We start from the raw sequence: 21,250 nt of genomic DNA on the forward strand, positions 1-21,250 counted from the left end.
TCTTTTACATTGCACCACATGTTAACCTTTTCATCTGTTATGTCTTAATTTCACAATAAATATATTTTCCAATACAAGAAGTAGAATCACACTTAATAATTGTTAAAAATGGTAACAAGTGAGGAAATTTTCAGATCCCTGCAATCATAAGAAATCTTATTTAAGATATAAGAAAGTGCGCAAAGTCAACATTATGTATACTTCATTTAATAATTTAATTTCTTAGATTATTAGTATGTTAATTAATCTTCATTGGTGAACAATAATCAGTATGACCACAATTTTACAACCACATAATATGCAATAGCTTTGTTTGGTCTTTTTGTTTTAATTGAGTTGTTATATAAAATTAGATACTAGAGGTATATTCATGATTCAATATTGCAATTATATATTTCGTTGTAATTGTGGTTGTGCAAGGCGAAATAATTTTAAAAAATCATAAATTATATAAAATAATATCATTGTTCCTGTGTATTATTTATTTATCACAAAAGAGTCTCTAATTACTCTGAAAATACAGACTAAGATATGTTTGAAATAAAAACTGAGATGTGCTTGAAATATATTATTGAGTGACTGTAAAATAAAAATTTCTTTAGTTTTAAACAAGATTAGAATTTATGGTTCCAAATTTCTAAATTTTTTGTTAGAAATTTTGAAAGAACTTGGCTAAAATCATCCCAAGGGGTTACAGTGTGGCCGAACACGTGTTGAGACTATCGCATCAGTAATATTGACGTCATAATCGCAAATTTAGACCATATTTTAAAACTATGAGTGTAGTAGTTCATTAAAGTATATGAGTTTACAATAAATAAATAATGAACAATGCATTTGTATCTATTTCAAACTCATCGAACTTGTGTTGTATTGTGGAAAATGTTTCAATAAGGAAAATGATTAATATGATATTATAATGGTTGAATAAATAAATTTAAAAATGTGTACAAAATTTCTAAATTGGAAGTATTATTTTCCCAATTAATGTAAGTAAACTAGATGCAAGTGAATAAATTGTCAACTCCCTTTCAAAATATTTTAGAAATCTTAATTGCAAGTAAATAATTTGTCGATTATTGATATTTTACTTAATGAAGTTATTTAAATTAATTTGTATAGTAAAATTGAAAATACATTATTTAGATACTTTATCAAGAATTGTTCTCATAAAATGTGTGTATGTGTTTTAGCCTCAAATGTCTATATATCTATAAAAAAAAAAGTATCATGTCATGACCATTTAAACTTATGAACAACAACTAGTAGGCTATTCAATTGGAGTATGGATTCTCGGAAGCCTTTGTGTCTACCTCTGATAACTCTAGTGTTACTAACTTCATGTTGTAGTATTTTAGTACCTAATGAGATCATTATCTATTAAAAACCTAATCGTAATCCTTAATTAAGAGAGAGTTAGTATGGATTAGGAATTATATTTTAGTAGTGGGGATAGTTTGGTAATTAACCAAACCACCTATATAATCTCTAACCTCAAGAAAGAGCTCTCATTTTCCACCTTTACCATCTCTTTAAACTCGGAATTTTAAAGAGAGTCTAAAGAGATAGGGAAAGGGGTGAATAGTAGAGAGAATGGAGGTGAAATTTTGGCTCCAAAATTCATCACTCTTGCTTACATTATGAAAGTTCAACTTTAGTTGAACCTAGCACAACAAGAGTTCCTCTAACTCTACCATCTTCTTAACCCTTCTTCATTTTTTCAGGTTTTCTCCTAGGTGGATTCATTAGTTAGATGCAAGAGTTTGGGATTTGATGTCATGTATGTGGGAATTGGAAAATTGTATGTGTTGTCGATGTTTTACTTGTATCTAAATGTATGTTTCATCTCTTGTGTCATTGTAATTTCAATCATATGTATGTGATGTTACTCATCTTCCATGAATACAAAATCTATGCCATCTAATCTCATGAAATTGACATGTATTTAAAAAAGGACAATGACCATGTTTGATATTAGCCTTAATAATAGCATTTAATTGCTTGGTAGTCTTTTTATTAGGTTCTATTTTTTTTCCGGTCTTTAGTGTAGGAAGTTTGTTACATTTTTTGGTATTAATACCCTTGTAGGCCTCTCTTGTAATTAACTTTTAGAATAATGATTTTAATTATAAGTTTCATTTTCCTTTTGAGTTTTTCTCTCTCATGTCAGATGGCATGAGCTATCATGATATCAGGAGAAAAGTGTATCCCTATGATCCTGCATTTTCTTTCCTAAACATGTGTTTCCTTCATCAAGCTTTATGCACAACCTATCTTTTTCCTATTGGATCCCCTAGATTTCCTGCAGAAATCTTCTTTTTCTCTCTTTCTCTATCTCCATATGTTAGCTCCAGATTAGATTTTCCAAGAGTCTGCTTATCCTTCTGTTGTTTTTCCCATAGTAAGACTCGTTTCTTTCTCTCTTTTCCTTTCCATTTTTCTATTCTCTTCCCTTAGACTCCTACCCTATTTTCTCTCCATTTTCCCTTTTCCATTGTTCCTTCACCATCTTCGCTTCTTCACCCTCCCCAGTTCTTTCCTTCATCCCAACCCTAATTTTTTGTCCCATTTCCACATCAAGAACCATCAATTCATTCACAATTTTTATTTTTCAACGAGCTCTCGCTCCATATCTATAACCTTAATTTCACCCCTTCTTCTTCTTCTTCTTTTCTTTTTCTTTAACCCCCTCTCATGGTTATTTCATATGATTCATCCTCTCCACGACCCATCAAGTGATAATTTGGGTCTATCCATTGTCACTTCTCACCTGAACAAATCCAATAATCACTCATGGTCAAGATCTGTGATTGTTTCCTTAAGATCGAAAAACAATCTTGGTTTTCTTGACGGATTCCTCCCAAGACCGCTTCAAACTGATCGCCTTTCTCTTGCATGGGATCGTTGTAGCACAATGGTGATGTCGTAGCTAACCAACTCCATCAAAAATGATATCTCACAAAGAATATTATGGATGGGCACAACTCATGAAATTTGGACAGACCTTCGTGACCTCTACCACCAAGGAGATGTGTTTCGTATTTTTGACCTTCAATAGAAACTTTTTACCTTAAAACAAGGTCACCAAACAATTACCTAATACTACACTAATCTCAAGAAATTATGGCAAGAATTCTAGGACTTTCGCCTTTTTCCCGCTTGTTCCTGTACCCCTAAATGCTCTTGTGATCTTTTACCCACCTTCAATACCTACCGTAAATCTGATCATGTTATTCGTTTTCTAAAAGGCCTTAATGAGCAATATGCCCCTCTTCAATCCTAAATCATGTTGGCGAACCCTCTTCCTTCTATCAGCAAAACCTTTTCATTACTCATTCAACAAGAAAGATAAAATTTGGTCCCATCCACTGATGACAACACCATTGTGGCTAACTTCTCAAAACCTCACTATCAAAATCGTCTCAATGAATCCAACAACAAAACTTTCAATTCTGGCAGTGGCTGTGGCATGAAAGTCTATAGCTACTACAACAAAATCGGGCACATCATTGAGGTTTGTTTCAAAAAAACATGGTCTTCCTTCGTCCCTCAAGAAAACTACCACCAGTCAAGCCAACATGGTAATTGATAGCTCTAATTCTAGTCAAACTAAGGATAATGAAGGACAACCATCCAATGCATCATTCATTCCTTTCACTGAAGAGAAACCCAAAGCAATTACGGCACTTCTTCAATAATCATCCAATACCGCTTCTCCTCAAATTCAATAATTTCAAAGCAGCCTAATAAACGCATTAGGTATTCTTCCCACCTCTTCCTTCTTATATAGCAATCAAGTCTGGATTCTTGACATCGGTGTCACCTATCATGTGTGCCATAATCCAGTTTTGTTTAAATCCTTAGTCACCATTCCTAGAATAACCGTTAATCTCCCTTATGGTTCTACCATTACTACCATCCAAGTTGGCATGATTCATTTCATGAACACATTCTATCTTAATGATGTTCTGTACATCCCTGAGTTTTTCACCAATCTAATATCTATCCCTAGATTAACTAAGTCTTTAAAATGTAGGGTTACCTTTGATTCCTATTTTTGCATTATATTCCGGATCCTTACCCAAAGGATGATTGGGGCACCTAAACTCCACCAAGATCTCTATTATTTTACCAATCCTACAAATTCTACCCCCTCATCCCCCTCTAGACCTAAGCTCAACCATCTTAATGCTTGTAATCTTTGGCACTTACGCCTTGGACATCCCTCTGACATTGTTGCTTCTCATATAAATAAAATGTGTCCCTTACAAAAAAATTCCAAACTACTTTACCTTGTGATTCTTGCTTTATGGTTAAACAAAAAAGGCTCCCTTTTAACAACACTGAATCTCATGCTTCTAATTGTTTTGACATCATTCAAATGGATATTTGGGGTCCCTATTCTATTCCTTATAATGCTTTCCTTTAAATATTTTCTCACTATTGTTATCATAATAGGTATTTTTGGACTTATATAACAAGAAAGTTGGCATTGTGGTTGCTCCTCTCACATGCATTGAGGAGGTCATGAGTTGAAGTTTGCTTGTCCTCAAAATTTGAGAGTCTTCCTACATTTAATTTTTACAGACTTAAAATAATAATAATAATAATAATAATAATAATAATAATAATAAAATGTCAATGTGGCATTTAAAATAATTCAAAAAATAATAATCAAGTCACGTCAGCATTTTCGAAATTAAAATATATATATATATATATATATATATATATATATATATATATATATATATATATATATATATATATATATATATATATATATATATATATATATATATATATATATATATATATATATATATATATATATATATATATATATATATATATATATATATATATATATATATATATAAACAAAAGAATTATCCAGTTAGCGCGCCATATAGATTTCAGGCATGTGTCATTCCCTCTAAGGTTTAAACAAACATAATCTTTATATGGTAAGGTTGTTTTTGCAACAAAAAAAAATTATAGGAGAAAAAGCATAAGTCGTCTATATGGAAGAGACAAAAAGGCTTTTAACTCAAGAAAAAAACAAGATTTACGTGTTTTATTTTTTTTAACAAATGAGTTTTATTTTAAATGGTATTGTGTAAGCGGCATTCACGGGCTTGTTTGGTTCAGTTTCGAGAGAAATCGATGTCCAAACCGATCAAAAATATATGGATTGTTTGGATTGGATTTGCATACTTTTTATGATAAAATCCAAACCGAACTAAACCGAAAAACAACGGGTTAGTTTGGTTGGATTGATCTCATCACTACGCCAAAAACTGGAATAGACAGCGCACCTTAGAGGGCGCTTTCTTAAAGAAGCGCACTCTAAAGTGAAGAGAAAAATAAGGAGGAATAGACAGCGCACTTTAGAGGGCGCTTTTGTAACAAAGCGCCCTCTAAAGTGAAGCGAAAAAATAATGAGGAAATGGAGGGACACCAATAGAGGGCGCGTTTATGAAAGCGCCCTCTAAGGGTACCCTTAGAGGGCGCTTTTAAAAAAGCGCTCTCTAAGTCCATGTACATTTCCAGTTTATAAAGCGCTTTTGGAAAGCCTTAGAGAGCGCTTTTAGAAGCGCCCTCTTAGGCCCCCTTTAGAGAGCGCTTTTTTTACACAAGCGTCCTCTAAGGTCCCCTTTATTAAACATTAAAATTATAACATATATACTGCATGTCTCTTTATTTTCCCTCTCTATATGCTATTTCGTTTACGTAACTGGGTTTTCTCTCTACTACGATTACTCTCTACTGCGATTACTCTCGTCCTCCGTTCGTTCTCCCTCCCTCACCGTCGTCGTCGTCGTCGCCTTTTTCTGCTGCTGCGTTCACGTTCACTGAGTTATCTGCGTCCACCGTCGCTGTTCACTTTCTTCTCCATCGTTACCGTCACCTTGAAGGTATTTCTCTTCTCCATCGTTACCGTTCACTTTCTTCAGGTGTTTGATTAGGGCATTTTCTAAACTGAGTTTTACATTTTGTGCATTATGTTGATTAATGTTGTTTAGGGCAAACGAGCACTATATGGTGTTCATGAGCACCTTGTTGTAAGGTTTTTTATTTCTGATTGAAAACTGATGTCATTTGGAGTGTGTTTGAGCTTGTGCTTGGAAGTTTGATGATTATGGATGCAAGTTTGTTCATGTTCCAAACACCATAAGTTTGCATTGGTCTTTTGTATGCAGTAGGTGTGTGTGAGTTTGTATTCAATAATGATGAAAAAAAGAGAGAGTTTAGATTGTTGTAACATGAGAGAAATGGAAGGTATATGAATGTGTTTTTTGTGTAGCTTCACGAATATGGTCATTGTCTTACTTGGGTCTTATTGAATCATTTCTATATTACAGATAAAATGGCTAACCAAGACGATACCCATGACGCGAGTGGATCACGTAACAATGTTGAAAAAGAAATCAAACGAGGATTGACTGTTATGAAGTCAATCATTCGTGCAAGAGACAAGGGTGAAAAATTCGAAGTACATTGGAGTGCTGAAGACCAACTAATTGAGCCTAACGGTTCAATGTTGGCAAGTTACATTGGTTCCCTTGTTCGACAACATATTCCGATTACATGTGATAATTGGAGAAGTCCGGAATTGAAGGTTGGCAAAGAAAAAATATGGTCCGAGATACAGGTACTTACCATATATTATTATATGTTTTTTTTGTTGACTATTTGTTGACCATATATTGTTATAATATTACTTATAATAGCACACTCCATTTGTATGTTTTTTAGAGATCCTTTCACATCGATGAAAGCCGGCAAAAATATTGTATTCAATTGGCCGGAAAAAGACTCCGAGGATTTCGATCCTTTTTGTCCAACAAATTTCTCAAGGATGAGGAAGGAAACTTTGTTGAAGCAGAACGGCCAATGAAGTATGCGGAGATTATTTCAGCCGAAGAATGGGATAACTTTGTCGCCAAACGAAGAAACGAAAAATTCCATGTAATGTCTATTAATTATGGTATTATACAATTGTTAAGTTACTTGGTTCTAATATGCCTTAAACTTTTTTATCCAGGAAGTAAGCGACAAAAATCGAAAAAGGGCATCAAAACCCGCGTATCCGTACAAAAAAGGGCGTACGGGATATGCACGGTTACAACAAAGAATTGTGAGTATATTCAAATGCTATGAGCTTATACATTGTCACAATATGTTATAATTGATGATCTTATAATCTGATTCAATTTGTAGCTAGCCGAGGAGAAAAGTGACGCAACATCTCTTCCGGAGCACGTATTGTGGAAGGCTGCTCGGGTTGGGAAGGATGGGGTTGTCGTTGAAGCGGTTCAAAATGTTTATGACGAATGTGTAAGTATATGTAACATTATTTCTTTAATTATATCGAAAATTTTGTTAGACATATAATTCATTTTTAATCTCCTCTAATAATATTTCAGGAGACTTTATCCCAAACCTTACCTTCAACCGAGGTCCAGGATTGCAGGAGCGTACTTAGTCGAGTACTAAATGTTCCTGAGTATTCCGGTCGTGTGAGGGGTAAGGGTTTTGGTGTGACTCTGTCGTCATTTTATAAAAAACCAAAAACAAAAAATCCTACCAACAAAGAGGTGATGGAGACCTTGGAGGAGTTAAGGGCACAAGTACTCGAACTGCAAAAGGAGAATGCAAGGTATAGAGAGGAAAGGTGCGATTCCGAGGCAAAAGATACTAGTGACCGAGCTAGTATCAATTGTCAACCGAAATTTCCCGAGGTAATTATATATGTTATTATGAAATTAAAATAGCACTTTTTTACTTGACACATATACACGTTAACAATAACATTTATTATTGGTTTAGGGCATTACACTTTGTCAGTTGTATCTATCGTCACCAACTTATCGCATAGTTGACAAGGGAAAAGTGCACAACACTTCGGGTGAATTACTTCACCATAATCCCCTCCCGGTGGGATATATGAAAGTTTCGGTTGACCTTGTATTAGATACCGACGCGCTTCTACCATTACCTGACGTTGTTTCAGAGACAACGTTGATGCGAGATGCAGTCGGATCCTTTGTTGGATGGCCGTCAGATCTAATTTTCCCAGATGCCGAGGTATATATGTTCTAAATGATTATGAATATTTAGTATTCACATTTCAATTCAGCTACAATTGTGATATTTAATCAATCCTTATTACATGGTAATGTTAGACTCCTACAAGACCCACACATAAAGCTGGTAAAGGGATTTCAAGACGCATCGAGTCGGTTGCATCTCAAAAAGAGGTACAAATATATATACCCATTGAATTATATACGCAACGATTCTGTTGCATCACAAAAAGTCATGATTTAATTTATATGAATTTTTAGGTTCCCGGTCGAAAGTTGAAAAAAGCTGGTAACGATATTCCAACGACGTCCGGGACAAAATCTCAAATTATGATGCGTCTTGAGAAAATGGTGGAAGAGTCTGATATTATGCACGGCGTCATCCGTAGTGTAGATTTTGATGAAGGTGTTTTCGGAATTGCTCATTCCGAAATAATTGCAAAGGAGGACATGCAACAACTTTTTGAACACGAAGAATTGGGCATCGCTGTCATTCATACATACATATGGTACTCCGATCAATCTATTATTTACTTAGTTGAACAATTTATTTACACATTTCAATGAGTAGTCTAATGTTTATTATGTTTCTATTTAAGGTATATGTATGTAACATTGATGCGGGGAACTGAATTGTGTAACCGATTCAATTTTATTGCTGCTTCCCGTATCAACACAACGTTTATAACGAAAAATCCAACATCCGTAAAGAATGAACTAGTCGATAGATTCATGGCGGTCGGCGATAATACTACACCCAGTTTATATTTTTTACCGTTTAATTCTGGCAACGGGTTAGATTTTCTTTCTAATAATTTCATTCTAATCTATGTATATCTTTTACGTAGAAAATTTTCATGCATCTAAATTTTTGTTTTATTTTACAGTGGTCACTGGATGTTGGTTGCTATGGATCTTTCGAGACTAATGGTGTATTATCTCGATTCGTTATCGGGTGATTGGAGTAAATATCCGAGTATGAAGAAGACGGTTGACGCGTAAGTGAAATTTCCCTAAATATTCGTGTGTATTTGTATATTTAATTATGTCTGTCAGATTGATCTCAATATACGTTTTTATTTTGTTAGGGCAATACTAAAATTTAGATCGAAAAAGAATTACCGTAATAGGAAGGACATTACCTGGGTCAGAGTTCAGGTATATATTAAGTATCTTATTTTTGCTTATAATAGTGTTTGTTTTTTTGCTTATAATAGTGTTTGTAAGAAATTAACTATATATATATTGTTTGTTTTTCTGTGTAGTGTCCTCAGCAAAACAATTCGGTCGATTGCGGATTTTTTGTATTGAGATTTATGAGAGATATCATTGCGTTGAATCGTATAGACATCCCAAAAATGGTATGGAATAATAACTTAGGGTTTATTTTAATATTATCGGATATTTCATCTAATTTGTTACTAGATCATGAATATGTTTTATTCTCTTAATTGTAGTACTTTGAGGAATACAAATCTTACTCAAGAGCTCATTTGGATGAAATGAAGGATGAATTGTGTCAATTCATTGTTGATCAAAGAATCATATAGCTAGGTTGTATATTGTTGTACATATATGTATGGAATGTTGTTGTTGTATGCTGTTGTTGTATATATGTTGTATATTGTTGTTGTACTTTTACTAAATCATGAATATGTTGTTGTATATTATTGATCAAAGAATCATATATTAATGTTGTATATATGGAGGATTAATGTTGTATATAAATGGATTCATGTTGTATATATCAATGGATTAATGGTGTATAACATTGGATTAAAGGATGAAATCAATATGAATTTTACACTTTTGCAGCATGCGAACAGGTTACCAATTAAATATCCACTGTTTTTCAAACAAATTTTTTTAAAATAACTAACACTTTAGAGGGCGCTTTCTGTAGGAAGCGCCCTCTAAACACTTTACATTGACAACTTTAGAGGGCGCTTTGTCCAGAAAGCGCCCTCTAAACACTTTACATTGACAACTTTATAGGGCGCTTTTTCCAGAAAGCGCCCTCTAAGGTGTCCCTTTATGGACCACTCCAGAGGGCGCTTTTTTCTGAAAGCGCACTATAATGTGGCCCTTAAAGGGCCACTTTAGACAGCGCTTTCTCCAGGAAAACAAAGCGCTGTCTTTACCTATGCCAGCGCCACTTTAGAGGGCGCTTAAAAGCGCTGTTATAGGCCAAAATAAGCGCCCTCTTTTCCCTTATTTGGCGTAGTGCATACATTAGAAACAAATGTTTAAAAATGTTTTTAAAAAATATCTAATTTACATCAATTAATTTCCATAATAATATAAAATCCCTAATTTTTTCTTGTCTCCATATAGGTTGTGAATGTCACAGATGACATTTCATTTTATTTTTCTGAAGTTGAATACTTTATACTAATTTTTGTGATAATGATTATATAAATTATACAAATTAATTATGGTTGGTTCAGGTAGACAGGCTCGCGGGTAGAATTTTAGAAATTCGTTGCTCTATCAGTTAACCTCGGGTTTCATTAGTTTGCTTTGGTTTTTTCCAAAACTAAAAAAATGACCAACCCGACCATCATAGTTTGGTTTGGATTCCAGTTTGATCCAGATTTTTCCAAACTAATAAACATCCCTAGATAAATGGGCAAAAAAATTCCAAACACAACACTAAAGCAATATAATTAACTAGTATATTGCACTGCTTTATCTCTTCCAATCGCCGCTTCTATCTCTCCTGTCCATTCTCTCACTTCATTCTTTATGTTTCTTATTTTCCTTTATGTTTTCTTTCTTCATTGTTTCAAACTAAGATATTCTCTTATGGTCATCTTTTCTACTAGGTTTTGTGATTTTCGTTGCAAACCTTCAATCATATCTCTTTTGTTTGTCTGTTTATCATTCACACTAAAATACATTGTATGAATATTAAAAATAAATAGGGGTGTCATGCGTTTGGACTCCTTAAAAGTTCCACCACTAACAACGTCATCATTCCCTTCACAAAGAGAAATTCGAAAAAAAACTAATTATTAACTAATTATGAACATTTAAAATAAATTCAAAATAATAAAAATAAATATGACTCTATAAAATCAATTAAAAAATAAGGGAGAATAATTCTTAAACTCTTTTGGCGTTGTCCAACAATCCTCCATTAATGGTTAAATAGGAAGAAACGGAAGAAGAAAGTAAAAAATTAGGGGGAAACACTTAAGTACCAATATCACGATGATTGAATTGATACATAATGAAGTAAGGGGACAATTTTGTCTAGACAATGAATTACTCTTGAAATACCAAAGCTTCAATTGATAAACCCCCCATCCCCCTTCATAAGACATATACCTTAATATATGTAATCTTTACGATTTCCAAACATGTGCTTTTAAAAGCTATGCACATACCTTGGGCACTCATGAGTGGTCAAGAAAAGTACCTCAAGTTTCTCATAGAAGGAGGTCCATCTTCACATTCAAGTATATGAATCCATTAAGTTCATCAAGAAAGCACCGCCACAAAGGATGTTAGTTCCTTAATAACATAAAAATGGTCAACCTCAGTTTTAACAAGCATTGAGTCCGTCAAGTTTGTCGCATAAGTACCACCCAATAATTAGGTCCATGAACTCATTAAGATCTAAATCTCAGCATTTCCATAATGCATTAACAGATGTCATAAAGATGGGGAATTAATGCAATAGAATATTTATATGGCTTAGTTTGACCATGGATGGGATCCATTATACTTTCCTCAACATAAAGTCTTAAGTTCCATCTCCCTCAATGATTCAAGTACTAATTTCCTTGCAAGGAAAGTCCTCATTATCGATTAGATAGTTGATTGTTTCCTTCCTAATTAGTTACAAAGTCTCTTAATAGATTAAGTACTATTCAGGATTGACTTTAAAAAGTTTTAATAAAAAGATGAGAAATTTTAAATACTTGTGTGTATGTGTGTGTCTGTACACGCATTGCCTTAGTACTGCAAGACTTACTCTTGCTTCATTTATATTTAACTTATCACACTAGAACATACAACACTAAGAGCGGGATTATGAGAGTTTCACATCTTCAAAACTCTAGTTTCTTTTTTATTTAATTTGATTAGCTCTTTCAACAATAATTTTTAACATTTTTACTTGTGGCATCTTATTGACTGATGATGCTAATGATTCTTTACTTCTTGTTCAATTTTCATCATCAAAACCTTTAGAAGACATTATTTGTATTGTACATAGAACCATGAAATTTTGTTTGCAAACATGTTATAGTTTCTTGCTCTCTAATACTAGGTTTGAAATTTTCCATGTCAGCAATGGTCTTTCAGTAACCAAAAATAGCTTATCATTTGTAAACTCGTCCACTATGCTCTTTTCTTTATTGGTGACTTTAGATCTTTCCTGCCTTGGCAAGTGATCTACAACCATAATTTCAAATCTTTTTTTATCTTTGATTTCAAGGTCAAACTCTTGCATCAATAGAACTCATGTCACCAAGCAATGTTTTTACTCTTCTTTATTCATAAAGTGCCTCAATGTTGTATGATATCTAAAAATAATAGTCTTCGAAATAATTAAATAGGATAGAAACTTTTCTAAAACAAATATTATTTCAGTCATTTCCTTTTCAGTAGTAGTGTAATTTACTTGATTTTCATTAAGTATTTTCCTCTCATATTATATAGCATGGAAATTTTGCATTTTGTTGGCAAAGAACAACTTAGACCACATAATCACTATTACTGCACTTAAGTTCAAAAGGTGACTACCAGTTCGGGGCTATGATTATGGATAACTCCAGGACTTCTTTCTTCATGTCATCCTTCATTGTCGAATTTGGTCGTCGTTGAGGTTAGACAACCAGCTTGTATTCTTCTTACATATTAATTTCATGTGTATAATAATTTAGACGTATGCCCTTCATATTATAAATATTCCACCTAAATTCACTTCTATTTTCTCTTAAAACTCTCATAAATGCATCATTTTCAAGTGTAGTCAAGGAATTTATTATAATGGTCGTCTTAGTAAAATATTCACTTAAAAATACATATTTCAAGTATGATAGAAGTTCTTTGAGTTCTGACATTGCTTGCTTTTGAAAAAAATTGGTTGGCTTCTCTCAATTTAAGTTTTCGGTTTTTCTTTGTACTTTCTCGATTTTAAGGCTTTAAGATGCCTCAGACATTCTTCTTCTTAGTTAGCTAATGCTTTATATGTTGTTATCGTTGAATTTAATATCACTATCTATAATGGTGGAGTTTTTGTTTCATTCAAAGTTGCATCTTCATAAATCTCTTCAACTGCATCAATCTTGAAACATTGAGATTGCTCATTTTGATGATGCATCGTCTCAAAAATGTTGAAAATTAATTTGTTCTTTTGGGAACCATAACATTATTCCCACATCTATACATTAATCAGAACTCTTTCATTAACAAAAAAATTCTACCTAGCATAAGAGGTGTCTCTAAGCCTTTAATCATATCTAGAATAATAAAATTTATTGGGAATACAAAATCATTAACTTTTATCAATGTCATCCTTGATACCATACGGGTATACAAAAGACATGTCTTCCAATGTTAATCTCATTTTTGTAGGATTTACTTCCTCACAATATATTTTTCTCATATTTGAGAGAAGGTTTATGCTCGCCCTCAAATACCAAAGTGTTCTTCCCACATGTAGTTTCCAATTGTTCATGAAATATTAAAATTGATTGGAACTTTCAACTTGAGAGCAACTTTCTCTGAATAATGACAATGCATTCTTTAGTCAAATCTACCTTGTCGTCATATATCAACTTTCTCTTCCTTGTTAGAAAATCATTCATAAATTTTACATATATTGGCATTTGTTCTAAGGCTTCACAAAAGGGGATGTTTCCTTGTAATTTTGTAAACATCTCCATAAACTTTTTAATTCTCCCTTCCTTTTCATTTTTTCTTTAGGTGGAGATAAGGTAATCATGAATACGGTGAAACTTCTTTCTCTTTATTTTTTTTCTCACCACTCACAATTTTATCTCCACTATTTTCTTTCTTTTTTTTTCTAATTTTCTTTTTCAACTACTCCTTTTTTTTAACTACTCCCTCAATTTTCTTTATTCTCACTCTCTTAGGGCTTATTCTATTTGTCCTCGTAGAGCTAACCTTTGTAAAGATTGTTTTACCCCTTTGTTCAATAACTGTGAAACTCTTATTTTTTGGATTATCTGATTATTACCTACAAATCCTCCACTGGATTGAATGGCAATCTGTCTTAATAAATACCAATTATGAGTCTCCAAATATTTGACAAAGGTTTCGTTATTTTTGTTGGTAGTTTCCCAATTCACTTTGATACTTTCAACCCTTGATTATAAGTGTTAAAGAATGGGTTGTTTCTTTTATAATTTCCATGTAATTGGCCTCTTTATATGGGTCGCCTCCAGGATTGCATTATATGACCATCTCCATAAAAATCACATCTCAGAGCCTGAGCTTGTAGTACTTATTATGATTATGTCGTGGAACAACAGAGTTTCTTGTAAGTGAATCAATTTGGGTCTTCATTTGTTTATGATTGGCTATGATAGCACTTTGAGTGTTAAGTGTTGTATTCCTTTTCTCCTAATGCACATGTTTGTCATTGCATGGTATTCATTTTGTGCCATATTCTCAATCAATTATTTCACTTCACATGTGTGTCAGACTTAGTTTTCATTGTACCTCCAAATGGGGCATCTGGCATCATTCGTGTGCTAGCTCTAAGTCTCTCCGTAAAATAATGTACCTGGCCTATTTCATAAAAATTGTGTGATGGCCACCTTTTCAACATAAGTTTGAACCTCTCCCACCCATCATAGAAAGATTTGGCTTTCCTTACTCGAAATTGGTAATTTGCACCATTTATCTACATATTTTTTCGCCACGTAGAATCACTCGAAAAATTGCTCCTTTAGCTTTGCCAAAAAAATGATGGTACCAATGGGAAAATCATCCAGCCAAATAATTGGTAACGGCTAAAATTAAAACCTTTCATTTTTGGATCGAATAATTGATTATTGAGGGTTAATAATCAATTAGCCTAATTGATTATGAAATTGATTTCTTCCATAGACTGTTTTCAAATTTAAACCATAATTTTCTCTATAAATAGAGAGTTTCTCTATCATTTTATATTATCCAGAAAAATATATTTGATCTCACTTTCTTACTCTCTCATCATTTTCTCTAAATCTCTTATTTCCTCACATATATTTTACCATAAGTGCTAAGAGATTACTCTTGAGTTTAAGTGAAGATATTTGTTTTGGGTGAGGGCTTAATTTTAACTTACCAAGAGTGCATTATCTCTTGAGTAAATATTTTCTCTATAAGAAGTTGTTTAGTTGTGGGCTAAACTAGTAAAAGCTCTTTTTTTGTTTGGGGGGGGGGGGGGGGGGGGGGGGGGTTATCTTAGGAAGTATTTCTTTGGTTCGTGAAGATCAGCCTTAAAAATCTCCATAACAGTTCTTAAGCTCAACTCCGTTAAAAGCTCTAACAGTTCGAGATTAGCCTGTAAAAGCTCTTTTTTGGCTAAACTAGTAAAAGCTCTTTTTTGGTTTGGGGAATTGTCTTAAGAAGTATTTGTTTGGTTTGTGAGTTTTGCCAAGAAGAAAAGCTCTCTTTTGGTTCGTGAAGATCAACCTTAAAAGTCACCATAACGGTTCTTAAGCTCAACTTTGTTAAAAGCTCTAACAATTCAAGATTATCCTGTGTAAAGTTTCACTTGGTTCCTAAGTTCAGCCCGGTGTAAAAGCTCGGTTGGTTCAAGACTAGCCTGTGCAATATCTCAACTCAGTTCTTGGTCAGCCTGTGTAAAATTATGGTTCGGTTCGAAGGATAGCCAACTCAAAACTCTATCTTGGTTTCAAATCATTCTGTGTAAAATATCTATTTGATTTAGAGGATAACCACTATAATCCTTGTTCGTTGTTTGGTTGGATGTTAACATTAAAACTTTATTTCCTTGTATAAAGAGGTTCGTTGGCATATCCTTCTAAAAGCTCTCAACTTTATTGGATACTCTCAAGAATAGTTCTTAGGGACAATAGTAGGTCAATTTAGGCTAAACATGTATAAATCACTTTACTTTGCCGGTATCTTTACTTTATTGTCATTCATTTTGTTTTTTCGCTACTTATTTACTCGTTTGGTTTTAAAATATTTTCAAATTCTGATTTTTCAAATGATTTTGTTTTGAACCAAAGTTTTTCAGACCTCCACAAAGTCCAGTTGGATGATCGCCGCTACATAATTCTCAAAATGCAATCTACCTTTATTTGTGGTGATTCATGCATTTGTTTCAATTGTTATGGTTGTTTAGACAACTGATTTTCCATCTCATCCACTATTTATGTCAACAACTAATTTTGTTCCATAATAGCATCATTGGTATTACACTCCATGATATTACTTTTTTTTGTGCAAAAGGTCTCTATTATGTTTTCCTGATGGTCATTAAATGACATTCTTTCAATGATTGCAATTGTATCTTCTGTGTTTTTTAACATAAGAGAACCCTCAGTAGTAGCATCAAGCCACAAGTTTAGTTGTTGTTGTTGTAGTCCATTTCTAAAGATGTGGATTTGTGTAAGATCATTAAAACTGTGGTTTGGACATCTTCTCAATATGAAATTGTACCTCTCCCAGGCTTCACAAAGAGTTTTGGTTGCTCCTTGGGAGAACACTGTAATGGTTGTCTTTGCTTCCATGAATTTTTAGTTAGGGGAAATTTGTTCAAGAACTTTTCCTCGAACACATCCCAAGTTGTCATCGTTTGTGTTGGTTAATCAAGATACCGCTCCTTTTCATAAAGAATTTGTAACAATCTTATTTTCATTTTTGTTTGACGAACATTCCTTTGTGGTCTAACTACATGTGACAAACGTCTCGGACTATTGTGGCATGGCATACCACCAACATTATTTCCATTATTCGCATTGTTGTTATTGTTGGTGTTGTCCATATAAGCAATGCTTTCCTATTTTGAAACAAAATCTTCTTCTAGATTTTGTATTTTTTTTCTTTTTATTCTTACTTATGTTTCTGCGTGAGGTTCTTTTGATTTCGGGATCGAATAAAAGTTGTTTTTATCTGATCCTTACCTCGCACAAATAAGTAAGATCATAACTAACTAACAGGGTTAATAGGTTATTAACTATAAAAAAAACATGCACAAATATTAACAGATGTAAATAGAATATCAAGGGTTTTTAATTGGATTTCTTGTAAAAACAAGTTAATAAGTGCTTATGTATTTATCATATTTTTTGGCACTTATCAAAATGTCATTGAATTAGGACCTTTCTTGTATACCCAATGGCACAATAAATTAGGTCACTCTCATCATAAGGCATTCAAATCTATCATCAACATATGTAACATTTATGAACATATGCAATCAAAGTTAGACACATGTACCATTATATAAGTTCCCTTTCTCTCATGTTTTTTTCCAAAACATAACCCTACATACCTCACCTTATACAAGTGTCCGTACTCCCTCCCCTGATCAATCTACAAGTTTATTGCCTAATCAAGTTCATACTTTATTTTCACTCACGCACATTAATGACAATATCAACACACTAATTTCAAGAACTTCTTCGGATACTATACCCACCTCACAAACCCTTACTCCTCAACCTCATATAATACATCCACAAAATACTCATCCCATGACTACTAGAAGCAAACATGGCATAGTTCAACCAAAACTTAATTTCACATTTCTCCTCACTAATATTAAACTACTTCCTACAAGCTAGCATTCAAAAATTCTAAGTGACATTCAGTTATGCGAGATAAATATACAACTCTACTTAATGATAATACATAGTATTTCATTTCCCTTCCACCAAACAGAAGTGACATCAGATGTAAGAGGGTCTTCAGAATCAAACAAAATTTATATGTCTTTATCCTTAAATACAAAGTTAGGCTTGTGATAAAGGGGTGTCATCAAAAACAAGGGTTTTATTTTCAAGAGACTTTTTTTCTAGTAGTGAAACCTTTTACGGTGAGAATCATCCTCAGCCTTATTATCTCTAAACAATGTCACGTCACTCAATTAGATGTGAAAAATTCCTTCTTAAATGATTTTCTTTAAGAAAAAGTATATATGCACCAACTATCTAGATTTATTAACGCACACGCGTCACTTGTTTGTAAGCCAAACAAAGTCATTTATTTTCTAAAACAAACATCTAGGACCTAGTTTGAAAGATTGACTACTATCTTATACAGTTTTAGCTTTCAAATAAGTATGTGTGTTCCTTCTCTTTTCAAATTCACACCACCTACTTACTTCATATTCATGCTAGTATATGTGGATGACATTATATTGTTACAATAATTCTTTATCTTAGTTAATTAGTTGTTTTATTTTAGTTACTTGCTATTTTCCCTATTTCCTTATTTCTATGCAATGATTTTCTTATTTAAATAAAATTAATTACTATTTTTTTTATTTCTATGCAATGATTGGTAGAGTTTTTATCTATACATAATCATCTAAGTGAATAGAATAAATTCCAAAAATTATCTTTCAATATTACTCTTTCTATTGTATCGGATTTTACTCTAAATTATTCAAATCCCTACTCTCGAGACTTGGATTTTAAATTCACAACCTCACATTCAAAATCTACTTGCAAAATCACTTAAACAGCTAGACAACTTTGATACTACCTAGGAACTGATGTGTCTCATTTGTACAATTGTACATCGATGATGCTCAAACAAAATATAATTGATGCTAAAATCTTGTTTCCTTATAATAGCTAATCTTAAACCAACTTTGATACTACAGATCAGTGATTGGAACATTACAATATACAACCATCACCACTTGAAAGCCACTGGACTTAGATATCTCAGGGCACTTTCCATCATGGGAAACATTATAATACAGGTAATTCGTATTATGCAAAAAGCATATTACACAAAGCAATTATAAAGATGTAATTTAACTGAAAAACAACTATTGAATTGAAAAAAATAACCTTGAGAAGTATATTTTCTAGTAATTCTAAAAATATCACAACGTTTTTCTACGTACTTGTCTATCACCTAAGCAATTGTCATCAACAACTCCATCAAAGATTCCAATCATGTCGCCGTCTTTTACCGCGTGCCACTCAAACGACCTATCTTCATACATAACATCACGGTTGTGAATGAAAAAATAATCACCGTCTTGCGGAAGAACATTCTTCTTGTTACTTTCCAGAAATATCTTTAAATCACTTACTAGCGCAAGTGGTTCTATTTCGCTAACGATGAAATTACCTTCCCCTCTAGTAGCCCTAGGAACCACCGTCACACTCAACAATGTTCTTGATTCTGATTCTGGCGACGCTGTTGCCGGTGCTCTTTGTGGCTCTGGATTCTTGATCGGCGGTGTTGCTGGTGCCTCTGCCGGTGCTCTTTGTGGCTCTGGATTCTTGATCGGCGGTGTTGCTGGTGCCTCTGCCGGTGCTCTTTGTGGCTCTGGATTCTTGATCGGCGGTGTTGCTGGTGCCTCTGCCAGTGCTCTTTGTGGCTCTGGATTCTTGATCGGCGGTGTTGCTGGTGCCTCTGCCGGTGCTTCTTGTGGTTCTGGATTCTTGATCGCCGTGTCAGGGGTGGTTCGGAGGTGAATTGTTGAAGAGTGAGTGATGCTGGTCGTTAAGATGATGTCGGCGTCATCGAGAAGTTGGTTGTTGAAGGTTAGAGTTTGCTTGGAAATGGGAATGTTGAGATACTTCTCTATTATCTTTTTGACTTCCATGAAAGTGTGGAAGTGATTTAGCTCCAATGTGAAAGATTCTCCACACACTCTCACGAAATTCACGATCATCTTAAAAAGTGTGTGCAGTTGTAAAAATGAACGTGAATTTATAACTGAATTGAAAAACTCACGTGAGTTTATATAATATAGCACGTGAAATTTATAAGAATGAAATTTATAAAATTATGAGAATTATGTGAAAATTTATAAACTTATTTTTAATTGATAAATAGAAACGTTAAATTTAATAAATTTAAGAATAAAGACATAGTTATTGTGACTTAATTGATAATAAATTTACTAATTTTATACAGACTAAAAAAAGTAAGAGAGATAATAATATTTTTATTAAAGTGTCAACTATCAAATATTAAAAATAATAATAGTAGTATTAGTTAAAAAGTATAATTAGAAAATATATATTAAAAATTAAAATAAATAATTTATTTTAATATTTTTTTATTCTAAATAAATCATTTGTTCTAGGACGGAAGAGTATATATTTACTTAAAAAATATTTTCTTTGTTCTCTTTTAATCGTCTCTTTTTTATTTTTTACATTTAAGAAGAATTAATAATTATTTCTTTTCATACTAAGTGATTCAGTTGATTACTTAATGCAGATTATAAAAAATAAATAAAATAAAAATAATAATATTTTTACTAAAATATTTTTTTATCAAATATTGAAAATGATAAAAGTAATAATTAAATCGAAAATAAAAAAAAATACATTAAAAATTGAAATTGATTATTTATTTTGGAACACATTTATATTCCAAATGAGTCAATCATGATAGGACACTTTACAAATAATTATTGTCATTTTACCTATAATATTCTTAATTACTTATTAATTTATTTAATTTTTTCTTTTTTTATTAAGGATAATTTTAACAAAATTACTATTACTACTACTTTAAACTTTAAAAATAACGAATAAAAAAAACAAAATTTTACTTAAAAAGGAATTGCCGTGGAATACTACAATGGTTATGGTTGCGTGCACGATAAGCTTTTGTGTTGTTGGTAAGGATGGATGCGGATTGGGTTAGACCGGATGGTTATGGTTGCGTGCACGATAAGCTTTTGTGTTTTTGGTAAGGATGGATGCGGATTGGGTTAGACCGGATTTTACTTAATATGTTATCCAATCCATTTAAACTTTAGTGGGTTGGGTTCGTTATTCAATCCGCAATTTTATTGTCAAAACTAACTCGTTTATTAATGGGTTGGGTTAAAAAATATATTTTTTATGATTCTTTTTGTCGGTTTTAAAATAATGTATCACAAATCAATACAATTATACTCATTTGTAACACTCGAATTCAATGAAACATATCATATAATATCTAATCAAATACGACATAACATTTTA

General features: G+C 32.7%; 1 protein-coding gene across 1 annotated transcript; it reads right to left on the reverse strand.

The window, feature by feature from the left end:
• Positions 1-18,951: 18,951 nt before the first annotated feature.
• On the reverse strand, positions 18,952-19,956 carry LOC127093004 (uncharacterized). Its single transcript, XM_051031896.1, has one exon. It carries the CDS (start codon positions 19,939-19,941, stop codon positions 19,141-19,143), a length of 801 nt encoding a protein of 266 aa, XP_050887853.1. The 5' UTR covers positions 19,942-19,956; the 3' UTR covers positions 18,952-19,140.
• Between the last annotated feature and the right edge of the window lie 1,294 nt (positions 19,957-21,250).

This window comes from Lathyrus oleraceus, chromosome 6 (assembly GCF_024323335.1).
Source record: "Lathyrus oleraceus cultivar Zhongwan6 chromosome 6, CAAS_Psat_ZW6_1.0, whole genome shotgun sequence".
Taxonomy (NCBI): domain Eukaryota; kingdom Viridiplantae; phylum Streptophyta; class Magnoliopsida; order Fabales; family Fabaceae; genus Lathyrus; species Lathyrus oleraceus.

Coding starts and splice junctions, on each gene's coding strand:
- LOC127093004 (XM_051031896.1), bottom strand. CDS start 19,941: ATGATCGTGAATTTCGTGAGAGTGTGTGGAGAATCTTTCACATTGGAG.